The 16560-nt window shown below is 37.9% G+C and overlaps 1 protein-coding gene across 1 annotated transcript in view; it reads left to right on the top strand.

Annotated features, from left to right (window-relative positions):
- Positions 1 to 587: 587 nt before the first annotated feature.
- Positions 588 to 16560, top strand: part of LOC127263452 (probable mediator of RNA polymerase II transcription subunit 26b) — a 32749-nt gene continuing 16776 nt past the window's right edge. Inside the window, exons 1-3 of the mRNA XM_051292477.1 lie at positions 588 to 1064; positions 1345 to 1413; positions 1484 to 1566. Of these exons, the coding sequence (XP_051148434.1) occupies positions 621 to 1064; positions 1345 to 1413; positions 1484 to 1566 (596 nt within the window). The 5' untranslated portion in view covers positions 588 to 620. The remainder of the gene's footprint in view (positions 1065 to 1344; positions 1414 to 1483; positions 1567 to 16560) is intronic.

Raw genomic sequence — 16560 nt, 5'->3', positions numbered from 1 at the left:
TCTAAAAATATCAAAATAATAAAGACAGACATAAATAATATAAAAAATACAAATAAATACAGTTAAAAATGATGTATGTACGGGTACAGAAACTGAGTCATACAACAGTAAAAACATGACCATTTTAATTCTAGAGAGAGAAAGAGGAAACGGATGAGAGAGAGAGCTCTCTCACTCTAAAATATCGGAGAAACTTTTGCTTTTCTGTCACACCATTTTCATATATTCTTAGGATTTGTGTTTTCCCACCGGCAGATTTTACTCATCACCCGGCCGATTTCATCGTTATCTTCGATCCTCACTAAATCCATTTCTCAGATTGCTTCTCCAAATCTTGTTTGTTCTTAGATTTGTTCCAATAGCAGTCTCCAGATTTGTCTAAAACATTACAATTTTTTATCAATTAAAAAAAAAAAAAAAAGAAATTATTATTGTTGTATCCTTACGTAGTCGATGCAGTAGTCGCTGTTGATTGCAGTCTGCAACCTTTATTGAATCCTTGGATTGAATTTTCAGAAGAATCAATAAATCAATCGGTGATAACTCCGGCGGTGGTGGCTGAATTTGGGGAATTTTCAGATTAGTAATTTTAATTAATCATAATAAGGAATTCATCCGCCATGGCAAAAGCTTCTTCGAGCATCAATAAATGGCGCAATTCTTTCGCGAACACGAGTTCCGACATCTTTGATATAATCAGGCATGCAGTAATAGTGGCGGCTTTCGATTGCCCTCGCGAGCTCAAGCTACAGAGGGACGATATTACAGAGCTTCTCTACACTTGTGGATTGCCGACGTGCCGCTGCTGCGGCGGCAAGCTCGAACTCGCCTTGTCCCGGATGGAGTCCCGCGACACCAAGGAGAGCGAAGCTAACGACGCCGACCGCCGGAAGAAGAAGGTCGAAATGGATCGGATTAATGAAGAAGATGAAGATGAGGAGGAAGATGAAGATGAGGATAAAGATGCTGAAGCACTGAATAATGAGGATGAGATGGAGACAAGGAAGATCGAGCAAGTTTCGAGGATCAAATCTCTCATCGACGACACTGGTGGTGATGAAAAGGTTGTCTTTATCTTTTAGGGTTTGTTTGGTTGTGATATATATATATATATATGAGATTGAAATTTTAATTTGGATTTGGATTTTGGTTTAAAAAGTATTTTGGTGTGAGTGATATTGAGTCTATTTGGTGATTTTGGTTTCAAACACAAACCAAACACTTACATTTCTGGTTTTCTTCTTTTAATTTTGAGTGTTATGGTCTTGAGCTTAAATGAGCTATTAATTTGGTCTATTGTTGTTTCGATTCTGATTTTTAAGTTCTTTTGTATCTATCCGGCAGCCGGATGCTGCAATGTTAGAATTGCTGAGGCAGCTTAGGCAGATACGTTTGTCGGTGGAGATTTTGAAGGTTTGACGATACTTTTTTTTAGAAGCGCACTTCCTTGTGTCAATTTTAAATACTTTGGTTCTATTTTCAGGCAACCGATATTGGAAAATCTATTTCCAGTTTGATGAAGCATCAATCAAGGGATGTTCGCCAACTTTCTCGGGCATTGATTAAGTATGGACTCTGATCGTATTCCTTTAATTTGTTGCTATTTATGCTCTTTACGTTCAAGATGTGATCTTGTGCTACGTAATTAAGAATGTTCTGTGTCAACAAGTGAATAGTTTAGAATAGTTCATTGCATCCAATCACTTGTCGGACATTGATTATAGACTTTAATCATATTCTGTTAATTTGTTTGTACGTACTCTCTTTACATTCAAAGTGTCATATTGTGCTATTGTGCTCTATGTAATCAAGAATATTTGGTGCCCACGTCTAAATAGCTTAGAATAGTGATATGCATTCGATCATGTGTTGTATCTTTGTAGGCATTGATTGAGTTTGGACTTTGATTGCTTTCAATTAATTTGTCGCTGCGTACGTCAAAGTGTGATCTTGTACTATGTAATCAAGAATGTTTTATGTCTACTTGTAAATAGTTTAGAATAGTGTTTTGCATTTGGTCACGTGTTATATCTTTGTCAAGCATTAATTGTGTATGGACTTTGATCACATCTTTTTAATTTGTCACTACGCTCTTTACATTCAAAATATGATCTTGTGCTACATAATCAAGAATGTACGGTGTCCACGTGTAAATAGTCTAGAATAGTATTTTGCATTTGATCGTGTGTTGCATCGTTGTCGGGCATTGATTTAGTATGGACTTTGATCATAGTCACGTAATTTTTCGGTAAGCCCATTACATTCAAAGTGTGATCTCCTACATAATCAAGAACTCTCGATGTCCACGTGTAAATAGCCAAGAGTATTATTTTGCATTCAATCACATGTTATATCTTTGTGCGGCATTGATTGAGTATGGACTTTGATCACTTTCCATTAATTTGTCGCCATGTTTTTTATATCCAAAGTGTGATCTTGTACTACGTCAATTAAGAATGTTCAGTGTGCACATGTAAATAGTTTAGAATAGTGTTTTGTATTCGATCACGTGTTGTTTCCATTGCACAATGGTTACACTTTACATGATCTTGCTTTTCCATTAAAATGCGAAAACAAAGCATTTTGTTATCTTCTCGTTAAAAAGTTTTGCTCACTTCTTGCTCGTCGATTTTCCAAACATTGAATGAAAAATATGAATAGTTTTCAACATCTTGAGATGTTTCTTTTCTTTTCTTTGTTGCTCCATAATGCAGGGAATGGAGGAAAGTTGTCGATGAGTGGGTTATCGCAAGAGCTGCCACAGCAGGTAAAATCTTATAAATACTAAGATGTTTTTAAGAATCATGGCCTGTAATACCATAGATAATGACTGTTTATGTCTGAAATTAAGGTGACGGAGCTGCGAAAGAATCGACGGAAAAATCTGAAGATCAAGAGAAGGGGGGCCTCGCGACGCCCCCTATGGATGTAGGCGCTCTATCCGCTGCTCCAGCAAAGATGAAGTTATCAAAGGTGCACGATCTGTTCTATTATATTGCTCAATCAAGTTTCGAATTTGGGATTTTTGATCGATTATCAACCAGCTGACTATGTTTTGCTTGTGTTGCTCTTCAATTGGTGATCCATAAAGATCTTCGATGGAATCGACAATGACGGGAGTTAGTCTCATCCTTCACTATATATATCTACATGTTCGCTAGTCATTTTTGTTTCCTTTTCATATTCGATTCTTCCATTTCGATGGATGGTGGTTTCAGAAATCAGAGATGAAGAACATCTACACAAGACCGAGGAAAGTGGCCGGAAAAGGAATTTGAATGATTCATGCCCGAGCATAAAATTCGATAATCCAACTGCGAAAAGGGAAGCCCCACCAAGCAGACCAAATAGGCCCCCCAAAAGCCTACCAGCCCCGGCAAGACCACCGGCCATTCGACAAACAGCCATCCCTAAACAGCCATCTGAGGCTCGGAACGGTCCTAATACTCAAAAGAAAACTCCGGTTTCTTGGCTGAAGAGAGAGGCCTTAACCAATAAACAGGGTGAGAAGCCTGTCTTGTCGAAGCCAAAACCAAAACCCGCGGCTCAAGTGAAGGGCACCATTCGGGATACAAGACCGATGCCTCGCCCCAATGAGGTTAGCATTGGAGCTTGTTGATACATTGTATATATCTTAATCATCTTTTTCTTTTTTTTTTGTTTCAATAATGCGTGTAATTTACTTACAAAAATGAACTAGCAGCCGAACCGCAACAATGCGTCTTCAATCGGGGCGATGCTAGAGATCGCCAAACGGAAACTTCTGGAGCGCAATCAAGAATTGGGAAGAGGTTAGCATTTGATCCTCCAATGTTGAACCAGTTGACTTCATAATATATAAATAAATAAATTATGCATATCCCTTTAAATTTAACTTTTTAGGTGAGATTGTCATTTAGCACAAGCAATATAAACTAAAACTTGTTGCAACATGAAACAAATAAATAAACAAGTTGTTGTTAATGAATCCGTGATAAAATGCAGCCAAGAAGCAGAAGACGGAAGAACTGGAGCCGGGAGAGATCAATCCAAAGGCCACCGTTCAGCGTGGCCCAAGGCCGGGTGGGACGGCCGTGACAGCCTTCTCCTACATATGGTGAGTTCGCTTTTGCTGTTGATGGTTCTCGCGGTTTTGTTTTGCTTTCTTGGGGCGAATAAATAGGTGGCTTCGATTGGTTAGAAGTAAGATTTGTTGGTTTTTTAAGGAGCGGAGAAGATTGATTTTGCACAAGGTTTGCACATTTTAGGAGCAATTCTTGTCGATCGTTGCATTCGAAAAATAGTTTTCAGAATAAAAAAAAATTGTATACTTTTAATAGAACGATTGATTCTTATTTATATCATATTATAGATATATATATTTATGATTCGTTCTCTTTAACTTTTTTAAACTATATAATTTTACAATTTTTACTTAAAAAATGTAACAAGTTTTTCATTTTATAACATTAAAACCCAAGCACGTCAAAAGAACCAAAAAAATAACATAGGTCAAGTTTTTCTATATGATATAGAGTGATTATTCATTTTGATATTTACTCCCTCCAAATACTTATTCCTGGTTTTGTTATCCACTAAATTTGTATATAGTAAATGGTAAATAATTTTATCCATTTACAATTTGTTGTTATTTTTTTAACTTAGTCTTATATTTTTTTTTATCAATTCTTAAACAAAATTGTTACAAGGTAACATTATATTTTTATAAAATTTTTAATATTTTTTTAAAGTTTTAAATTATTTTTGGCAATTTTTAAGACAATTATAGAGTAAGATTAATATTTTCTACTTAAGAAAGTTTTTAATGATAGTATTTATAATAGAGAGAAGATTCTACGATGATATTGATTTGTAATTATATTCAGCACTGAATTACAATCATTTTAAATATTTTATTGTAATTAAGGGTTATGATTGATTATCAGTATGTTGAATTTAATATATTTAAGCAGTTTACATGTATGCTTTTCCATTTAAAAGAGGTATTGGACTCTATTCTATTTTTGAAAATGATTGATATTAATGAGAAGTTTCTGTTATTATATTTTGTATTTTTAGATTTCTTTTTTGGAGTACAAAAACAATTCTAAAATTGTTTTTAGTTTGTTTTTCTCTCTCCAATTAAGATCATTTTATTGTTAAATGGGTTAAACAATTCAATTAATCTCTAACTTTCTTCACCAAATTGGGAATCCAAACCAAGAATTTGAATGAAAATATGCCTTCCCACATAAGCCATGGTGAGTTCTCAAAGGTCGAAGAACACACCATTGTAAATGTTAGTTAATACATATCTAACTTTATATTTATACACTTTATAATTAGCAATATATATATAATCATAGCAGCCTAATACCATAATTTCGAAGAAAATAGTATTAGTATGGATAACTGCATTCCTCCCCGGCCTCAGAATTGGCATCCAGCGGCCATCTTATTCTTCTACAGCCTCGCCTCCTCCAAATATCGCATCAATAATCTTATTTTTTATTGATAATTAATTAGATAATCTAAACTATATGGCCAAGACTTATAAATTATACTTCATTCATCCCTTAGTCCATCTTCAACCCACCAACTTTATTTATGTAGTTTTAACTTGCTACAGTATTTTTACTCTAACCTATAATTCTTTCTTTTACTGCAAAAAGAATATTCTTCAAATATTTTATTTTATATATTATTTTAAATCACTATTTATATTTACAATTAATATATTTTTTTTTTACCTGTCGAGTCTAGTTTGCAGGGTATTAGATTCGGCCAGAGATTTATCCAGTGTACACTTTTGGATAGCGGCTGCGGATTCTACGTTATAAAAAAAATTAATATAATTTTTTAAAAAACAGTGAAAAATAATAAAATAATTAATATAAAAATAATTAAGAAAAAAAAACACATACAATTCCATAGGATTTTTTCGGTACATTATCTTCTAAACTGATCATTTTTCCATATTACGATACAATTCATTCAAGTATAAAAAATTCCCCCTCAAATACTATTAATATGGCATTCATCAAAGATATATATAAAAAAAAAGAAAAAAAAAGGAAAAAAAGAAAGAAAGAAAGCATGAAAAACCATAGAAATGCAAGAAACATGATAAAAATAAACAAATATGAATCTTTCATGAAATATCTCTACTCGCTATATGTGAGGCTGTCTTTATTTTAAAATTCACTTTTAAAAAATAAAAAATAAAAATTACCAAGCAATCCAAATGGTTTTTATATTTTGTAAACTATAACATTAAACAACTAATGAAATACAATATAAAATACAAAACAAACCAAACAAACTCTATATCCATTATATATATGTATGAGAAAAATTTATTACTATTAATTTTGATTATGTTATATAGTATATTACTAAATTTATTATGCAAACAACAATAATTTAACTAGTATAATTTTTGTTTTAATAATTTATTAATGAGTGACTGTGAAAAAAGTATATATTGTACTCCACTTGTGCAAGAAATACTTACATATATATTGTAGGTGTGTTTCTTTAGGCGGGATTTAGAGAAATTGGATTTGGGTTTGGTTTATATTTGAATTTTTGAGTGAATTTTATTTTAGTTGTTTCTTTAGATATGTAGTTTGGTTTGGATTTGGGGAAATGATCTGAATTGATTTGATAGGTGAAATGATTGCGTAGGATAACAGGTGTTTTTGGATTTTTTTTTTTTTTTTTATGATGAAAAGGTGTTTTTGGAATTTTTTTTTTAATCAATTATATTTGTAGACACTAAAAATATATGTCTAAACTCAATTAAATTTCATGTATTTTGGAAAAAATAAAATTTCAATAAAATAAATATATGGTATTTAACTATGCACATATGTTAATTTTTGTACAATAAATATCAACTATTAATGCAAAAATCTGCTTAAAATGGAAGATATCGTACAAATATTACGTGCATAAATAGAGCCATAATAAATTTGACGGCAAAAGAAATTAATCTTGTCAATAAAGGAAGTATATAAATTAATGTCTTCCAAAAAAGGCAATGATATAAAGATTTTGGCGATAGGTGCGCAATCAAATCCGTCAACAATGAAAAACAACATCTGATGGAAAATGAAAGATTATAAAATCTTTCCATCCACGTGGCACCATCCGTAAAGGAAGCCAAGGCCACCCTCCCCTATAAATAGGAGCCTTGGCCAATTCATTTGAACACCGAAGTTGCATCGAGAATTCAAGCAAATGGGTAAGTCTCTAGATTCTCTCTGTATTGTTCTTCATATTCTTTGTGTCCTTCGAAGCGTTCTTCGTCGAAAGTTACTAATTTGGACAAATGATCCAATATTGGTTGGCGAATTGATGAAGTTAACGTTCTTCGTCGTATGTCCGAGCCGGAGGAAGGATCAAAGCTCTCAAAGCCATCGAGGAATCCATCAAAGCCAAGGAAGAGCCTCCAAAGCCGCTCTCAAAGCTTCAAGATGTTCGTCGCGTTCTTCATAAAAGGCGCAAACCAAGCCCTCTTCGATCCAAAATTCAAAGGGACACGCCGCCAAAAATGTTATGGAGCACTAAATCCACCTCTTCAAGGATCAAAGCTCTCAAAGCCGTTTAGGAATTCGTCAAAGCCAAGGGAAGGTCTTCAAAGTTCATCCCAAAGCTTCGAGGTGTTCATCGCATTCTTCACCAAAGCAACAACTCGGCCCTCTTCAATCCAAAAGTCAAAGGGACACGCCGCCTAAAGCGTTATGGAGCACCAAATCCACCTTCTCAAAGATCAAAGCTGTTGATCGTTTAAAGAGGACATCAAATCCAAAAATTAGGATTAAATCACCCACACGGAGACCAAAGTCCTCCAAAAGCGGCAAAGACAAACTAAAGATCAAAGTTGCAGATCGTCTAAATAAGACATCAAATCCAAAGCTGCGATCAAATCGCCCGCACGGAGACCAAAACCCTCCAAAAGCCGGCAAAGTCAAACTGAAGACCAAACCTCTTCGGATCAAAGAAGCCATCGAAAACCAAGTTGGAAAATAAATTGACCCGGAAGGAGAATCAAAAGGACCCATTTAGAGAATAGGACCCGCTTTAAATTCAAATCAAATATAATTTGTACAAATTTTGTGTTATTAAAAATAACACAATTTTTTGTCCACAATATTAATAGTAATAAAGAAAAATAAATTTGGGTTATTACCGTTTATTAGTCTGTTCGGCAATTGTAAATTTCTAAATTCTGATCTCATTTTCATCACATCCAGGTTTTTTTTTTTTTGTTTTTTTAACACAATGTTTGAAGCGACAATTTTACATAGACCAGTTACAATTATTAAGTGGGGTGGTGATAAAAATATATTATTATATATTTCTAGAAATATATTATAAGATTTAATTAATGTTTTGGATAGATTCATACTCACTTTTGGCATGTATTGATTTGTGCGAGGTAATTGAGCGATTCACGTCCATGCCATATTTTCGATCAAAGAATTTTGGAAAGACTTGAATTAAGCTCCAATGGTAAGGAAAGAGGTGGATTACGGAATTAAAGCTTGATTATTGTCATCGTGATTAATAAGGAGCAATTAAGGGAGTGATTGAGGACCCGGTCATCTATAAAAGGGGGGCCAAGACATTGGATGTGCCATCACAATTCATACTCACTTTTCATAGTCTAAGTGGAGGATTGAGAAGGCCGTTTAGAGACGAAGCACTTTTGGATGATCATCAAGGTTATTGTTTTATTTATTTATAAGTATGAGTAGTTAAATTCCTAGTCTAGTCCAAGGTTGAACGTAGATTTTGGATTGAGATTTGTGAGATTGTGTTATGAGTTAATTTGAATCTTGTTTAAGTAAATTGATATTTGTGTGATTTCTGTGATTCATGTCTGCAATTGTTTTATTTAATCTTTTATCGTAGCCGGATCTTAGATTGGTTTAGCAATTGTATGCCAATTGAACATTTACATCCGTAATTGTGTATGTGTTTCATAAAGTGGTAAATAGGTTAACAAGCTTAGCCTAGGAATCGCATGATCAAATAATTTAATCTTTTCGTAATTGATTAAATATTTGAATTGGGTTTTTCTCATGCTATTTTCAATTGGAGAAATTAATTTATGGTCGTACCTAGATTATTTCTTTGATTAGGGGTGCGGTTAATCGGTCGTACCATTGCCGTCAATAAAGTAAGGAAAAATTGGGTGTTATGATCGTATCTAATGCCTATAACCAATTTATCAGTTGAACAACAAGATTATTTAAAATCAATGATCGAATCTTTAATCCGGTCTCTTATTCACTCCTTGGGCTAGAAGTTAATCTCTTTGAAATCAAAAGTTTATTTTCCATCGTTTATTTTAATTATTTTAGTGAATTGCTAGTCCGTCCCCCAATATTTAAAATTGTGACAAAACAAAAATTGAACTTCACAGTCCCTGTGGATCGACCTTGGCATCACTTGCTACACGTGGTGTTAGAGTAATTTTATTGGAAGCATCGAGGCTACCAATTTTTGGCGTCGTTGCCGGGGACTGGCGTTTGTTTTATTTTTTTTTCAATTTTATTATATATATTATATATTTCTATAGTTTATGCCCCGCTCTTCTCGTACAGGAAATTTAATATACGAAGCGGAAATCGAGAGATTGGCGAGGAAAGTACGAAAGGAAGCAAAAAGAAAGCTGGAATTTGAAAAGGCATCGAGTTTTCAACTGAGGGAATCGATCAAGCAAGAGCCCAATATGGCGGAAGAGGATACCCGCACGCTGAGGGAGTTGGCTGCGCCTAATTTAAATTTACAACCTCTATGCATTACTTTGCCGGAAATTGAAGGTAATGCTAGTTTCGAATTATGATCCGGACTAATACACTTTTTGCCCTCGTTTCATGGCCTTGCAGGAGAAGAACCACATAAACATTTGCAGGAATTCGATGTGGTTTGCTCGAGCATGAAACCACCAATGGTTACAGAAGAGCAAGTAAAGCTACGAGCATTCCCTTTCTCATTGAAGGATGCGGCGAAGGAATGGCTATTTTTTCTACCGGCGGGAAGCGTGACTACTTGGAGGGACATGAAAAAGAAATTTCTGGAGAAGTATTTTCCGGCATCGCGGGCGGCGACATTACGCAAAGAAATTTGCGGAATCAAGCAACAACAAGGAGAGACGTTGCACGAATACCTAGAGAGGTTCAACAGGCTTTGTGCGCGATGCCCGCAACACCAAATCACTAACCAACTTTTGCTCCAATACTTTTATGAAGGACTGGGCATGCGAGACCGGAACAACATTGATGCCGCTAGCCAAGGAGCACTGGCGGATAAAACCCCGAAAGGTGCATGGGAGTTGATCGCAAGGATGGCAGAGAATTCGCAACAATTCGGAACAAGAGGAGTCGAATATTCGGAAGGTAACGATTCTATTCGACAACAAATATATGAACTTACAAAAGTTGTTCATCAATTGGCTACAGGAAACACACGCCATGTGAAAGCGTGTGGAATTTGCATGAGTTCGGAGCATCACACCGATGCATGTCCTACCCTGCATGAGGACAGTCATGCCGATGTGAAGGCAGCAGGTTTCAACCAACCAAGACGTCAATGAATTAATTTTTCCAGTTGACTTCTATGTCTTAGAAATGCATGATGAACATTCGCCCAACCCATCACCACTACTTTTAGGAAGGCCTTTTATGTGTACGGCGGATACTAAGATTGATGTAAAGAATGGAATTTTGACGATGGAATTTGATGGGGAAAAAATTGAATTCAAATTTTTTGATGCGATTAAATATCCCCTGGATCCTCACTCTGTTTTCTCGTTAGATGTTATTGACCTTGAAGTACAAGATGCTTTTGAGTTGAGGGCTGACGATGCGCTCGAAGTGGTGCTCACGAAACACTTGGAGGTTCAAAGCATGCCTACTCGAGGATTGAGTCCAGATTTGTTGGAAGTGATGCAAGCCTTAGAAGCTACAACTTTAGTTTCACACAGGTATGCCCTTGCTCCTATATTCATACCCGAGACTAATATACATTTATTGCCTTCGATTGTGCAGCCGCCGGAGTTGGAATTGAAACCACTGCCGAGCCATTTGAAGTATGCCTATTTGGGAGAAAATGAGACCCTTTCGGTGATCATTTCATCGAAGTTGACGACGGAACAAGAGGAAAAATTGATTCAAGTGCTAAAAAAACACAAACAAGCGATAGGATGGACAATAGCGGATATCAAAGGTATAAGCCCCTTATTTTGCACGCATAAGATTACACTTGAGGAAGGCGCAAAGCCGGTGAGGCAGGGCCAAAGACAGTTGAATCCAATCATGACAGAAGTTGTTAAGAAGGAGGTCCTCAAACTCCGGGATGCAGGAATCATATTTCCTATTGCCAATAGTCCTTGGATAAGTCCAATCCAAGTTGTTCCTAAGAAGTCCGGGGTAACCGTAGAGACAAATAAAAATGGTGAGTTAATTCCGGTAAGAAAACAAACTGGTTGGCGGCAATGCATCGATTATCGTAAGCTTAATTCCAGTGGGAATCATTTGTTACACGGTTGATTAAAGTGTATCGGAAGCATGGAAAAAAATTATTACTCTCGCATGCGAGCGTGTGAAGGTATCACAACTACGAGGGGCGGAACAAAAGCTGCCGTCATTCCACCTAACTCCAAACTGAAACCCCCCGAAGCTGCTCACGAGCACCGGTATGACAGAAAACAAGGCACATTACTTCGAAATGATTAAATCCTAGTACATGAAAACAAGAAAGGACAACAACAGAACGGCACATGGGTGGCGAAAGACCAACGAACGGATGCACGGAGTGAATGCCGCCCCCGAGCAAAGGATTTCAACGTTTATTCGTCAACGAGATCCGCTAGCACATCCCCACATATTGTGGCATAAGTCGAAGTGAGGGAACGGCCGTGAAAGTAGATGGTTGTGTCTGGGGTATGCCTGATGCGGACAACCAAAAGTTCGTCTCTGTCATAGTTGAAAACACCGGAATATATTGATTATTGAACTCAGCACTTACCGCTAGCCATGCGGCTTTCTCCTCGATAGTTGCATTGACGAGTCCCGTTGCCCTGTCCCAACAAAAGCCTGTCTCCCGAACAACTAGGTCACATAAAAGAAAGTACGAGGACCGAATCTGCTTCAGTTTCTCTTTTAGCTGCTCCAGCTCAAATGCACAATTGGTTTCGTGATTGAATTGCTCATGTACCTCGTCCCAAAGCTGGACGCGGATGTAAGGCCCATCAAAGCCTCCAGCAAGCCATTGTACCCATACAATGTGTATAAATTGTTGTTCAAGTCTAGTCCACTGCGCCGGTGGAGTACTTGAAACCCTGGGAGTCCCTGCTCGAAAAGGAATCATCTCTCTACTTTCAATAACTAGAAGGATGAAAGCTTCGAAGCACGAATGAGATAGTATGGAGTATTAATACTCCACATGGGTCACAAGAATGAATGATTGGTCATACGTGCAGATCAGATTCGCTGATACTATCCTATTAATTATTTATGTCAAGTCTTTTCGTAATGTAGGGACAACCTGCAGACATAGGGAGGTCGGGAGGGTGAATGAGGGGTAAACTCCGTGGTATGCGCTTGTGGGTTGCACACCTAATCATTTCGAAAATTAAATGCAGGTGATGGTTGATTTCGTTGGTATACTGGTGCAAGATGGTTGGGCTTTTTTAGAAATGATAGAACATATAGAATGAAGTCTACTTGCTGTGAGAATCCATTGTAATAATGCAGAATAACGGGTAGTTGAGGCATGAAAAAAGAACAATTGCAGTGTCGTAGATAACTATTACAACTATTACGCATAAGTACTAAAATTGGATGAAAGATTCCACAAACGGGATGGAAACACCAGTAACAACACGGCAAAAGAAGTTGACACATAACGACGTAATGGAAAACGCAGTTGTAATCTGAAATCGAATAGTCGTTCAGGGCTAGGAGTAATTAGTGAATCGTATGTTCAATTGCAAAGTACCGTCCAAGAATAAGGGGAGCTGCGGTGGACAAACCTGCCAACGGTAAAATGCTTCAACCAGTACCAGTGGAAGTGGGACCTACGTTAATGGCTCCGTAAGCGGGATGACGGTATGCGACGAGCCGGCACACCAAAGTGAGTGCAAAGGGCTTCCACTCTCTCCTCAATGACGCGCAACCTCTCGTCAATCCGCGCCTCCATACGAAACACCCGATCCTCCATCGCGCCACTGCATCCGACAGTTGTCTCAGATGTGCCCTCGTCCGCCGCATTGTCCGTCGGGGCCTCAATTTCCAGATAGGTGTCACCACGCATCCTCCTCTGGACAAGGCCCATTTGAATAAGCACATCAACTCCGGCAGGCCTCATCATTGACGCCGGGCTCTCTCCGAAAAAGGTCGTAACATGTAGGCCGTGGGCAAGTCGGGTCACATAAGGTCCAACGGAGATGGTACGAATCCTGTCATCCGACGTTTGCCTTGCGAACAGTCGTGCAAGGCAATACCCAACGTGAATAAGGACCCTCCTTTCCATACTCCAAATATACTTGAGATCATCTGAAGTGACCACACTCATGCTTGAGTTGCAGCCCGTGAGCGTGTGCGCCAGTACGTAGTGCAGGTACCGCAATGCCGGGGATCGGAGAGCTAAAGCCTTCGACTGACCTGGGTGGTATATGCGCTGGTTCATCACCGATCGCCAGTACATTTGTTGTGTCGCTTGCAACTCCTGTGTCAGCGACCGGTACTCGCTGGTCTTTGTAAAATTCTCGTTGTACAAACCCATGGCCGTAGAGAACTCCGTGCAAAAGAGGCGGAAGAACCTATTCCCCAACCTGAATTGGAGCGTACCCGGGTAGTCGACCTCATGTAAATGCTTCTTGTCCACCTATAAACTAGCAAGAAGCTCCAACGTCAAAGTCCGATGTGTGTCGTCAGTTATTGAAAAGAACCGGCGCCACGCACCCACGCTAAGGTATCCATCAACCTCGTCTGCGGCGTTCAATGCTGTTATAGCTTCCTCGGAGATGCAGCAGCCCACAAGAAAGGACACACCCTTAAGTTGTTCGAACTTCACAGCTTGGTCCGGATTTTGAAAAGGGAGCATAGTCGTATCTTCAGCAGAGGGCGTAGCTCCCGCGCTCCCCGCAGTCCCCTTCTTCGTAGTATGATTGCGCTTTTTTGCAGGTGCCATCCAAAGCAGTCAAGCACGGTCCTACAAAATCGATAAAAAAAAAAATTGGTCACGGATCGAATAACTTTCATAGGACAGCAACATACCTGTCAATGAAAACAACGAACGAGAAACGCCACAGACACGTCGACATTAACAGACAAGTGCAAATCCTATAACTATGTATTTCACTGAATCAACCTACATGGGCAACGACAAAAGTCCGATTTATTGGAGGATCCGTGAAGAAACAAGTGGCCTGCACGGCCATGCATACCACTGTGTCAAGTTCCCAGCCTGAGAGGGCAGGGATTTAGAAGGGCCACGCCACGGTCGTGCAGTCGCCCTCGTATTTCTTTGCCACTGCGAAAAGCCCACACATTGGAGGCGTCACGACCGTGCTGAAAGGGCAACAATTCCTTGACGAAGTCATGTACTAGACCAGTTCGGCGCTGCCACGGCCATGCACGGCGGATTGAATTTCTCTGCCACAAAGTGGTAGGAAAGAAGCTCCGCATTGGCACGGCCGTGCACAAGGGGACGTATCTGGCTGCCTCTTATACACTGCAGGAAACATACGGTTGTGCAACACAGTGCTCTTCGGTGAGTTTTTCCGATGGCAGCGCTGGGCACGTATGGATGTACTCAATACTAAACTACGAGACGTACTAGAATAACATCGACGAGTGAAATTACATTACGTTTAAGACTCCTCATTACTACACGGTCGATAGTTACCCACGAACACCTAAGGGATGACTCAATGATCCTAAGCAATCGAACTTACAGCCACGTACCCTGCGGGAAAAACCTTACATATTAACCCAAAGATACACAAGAACTGCCATCAGGGTTCACACACGACTTTTGGAAATTACGAGTATAGGCACACAACGTACGTAGTATTATTGATATAATTATGTTATTGAATTTTGGGTAGTGAATAAAGTAAGGGTTTCATTGTTTATGCCGAACCATTTTTCACGTGCTAGCATCGTGTTCTTATTATGTTCTTTTCTGACATATTTTAGCCTTGGCATATCCTTTTTTCTACCCCTAACCATCAGCCCCGTTACGACCTTTATAAAAAAGTCTCTTTGATTCTTGATGTTAGATTCGAGTATCTTAAAAAGGGGGATTTGATTTTCATTCAAGCCTATGGAATAATCTTTTGTCGCACTACTTGAGCGTCAGCTGATTATACACACTTATTTCTTTCAGAGAGCATGTGCGTATACACTTTATCCTGCGACGTTGACTTGGCTTGATATGTTGAATTTCTGATTGATTTGGTTGAGTTATATTTTCTTGTCATATTGAGTCGTCTGCGATTTCTTTTAGCTTGTTTTGAATTTATGCTTTGAGGGAAAGCATGGCTAGGTGTGGGTCTTGGATGTGATAGCCATAAATCGCATGCGTTAAATATTTATATTATATGCGAGATTTCGTTGATTTTGATTAGATTCTACCTGATTTGGGTATATATTATTTATTTATGATTTGCAGGAGAAAAATAATAAAATTGATAGAATTATAGAGAAAAGAGAAAAAAAAAAAAAAAACCCAAAGCCTAATTTTTACAAAATTAGGGCAAATATAAAGGAAAGAAATAAGGGGAGGCGCAACTTTATTCCACTTGCCGAGGAGAACATCGTGCAGAACATTCCCAGGGAGAAACCGTGCAAGGGCAAGAAGGAGAATGATTCTTCCAAGAAGATTTCAAGTTCTATCCCTACCAACATCATTCTCAGACGATATTTCTCTTTGCTTCCTTTTCCTTTGTTCTTCCTCCTATGATTAGGGAGTAGTTTACTTTTCTAGTCTGGGAGTGGAAAACAACTTGGTATGAGTTTGAGAGATTAGACTTGTTTTGATTTATGATATTTCTTTGATTCCTAATTATTTATGTGGTTTCTGATTTCTTTGAATTATAATCTTTTATTTGGTTGGGTATTGTGGCCAGGTATTTCAATTGGATTAAGGATTAATTGCTAAACTAAATTAGACGTCCTTAATTGCATTTTAATTTGATTCAAGTAGCAACTAGCGGTAGACACCATTAGAAAATCACGGAATCAATTTTAAACAATTTCGCATAGTTAATTGTTAACTTGAATTAGGCTCTTTTACTTCGCAAGACGGTTAGGCTACTAAATTATTTGTGGCGTCGCTAGGGTTCTAGTCTAACTAGGGAAGCAATTGACGAACGTACCTAGACTGTCAAGAAATTAAGGAAGAGTTGGTTATTAGGCGCGTGTCAGTAACTATAACTAATTTATTTAGAAACCAATAAAATTAAATATTTATCGATGATCAAATCCACTACTCAGTTGTCAATTTCATTCCTAGACTGGAAACTTATTTTTATTGAATTTATCTTTTAGTCGTAGAGTTTTT

This window comes from Andrographis paniculata, unplaced genomic scaffold, assembly GCF_009805555.1.
Source record: "Andrographis paniculata isolate CXL003 unplaced genomic scaffold, ASM980555v1 Contig69END, whole genome shotgun sequence".
NCBI lineage: Eukaryota > Viridiplantae > Streptophyta > Magnoliopsida > Lamiales > Acanthaceae > Andrographis > Andrographis paniculata.
The sequence above is the reverse complement of the archived record's forward strand: the minus strand, read 5'-3'. Positions and strand labels throughout refer to the sequence as shown.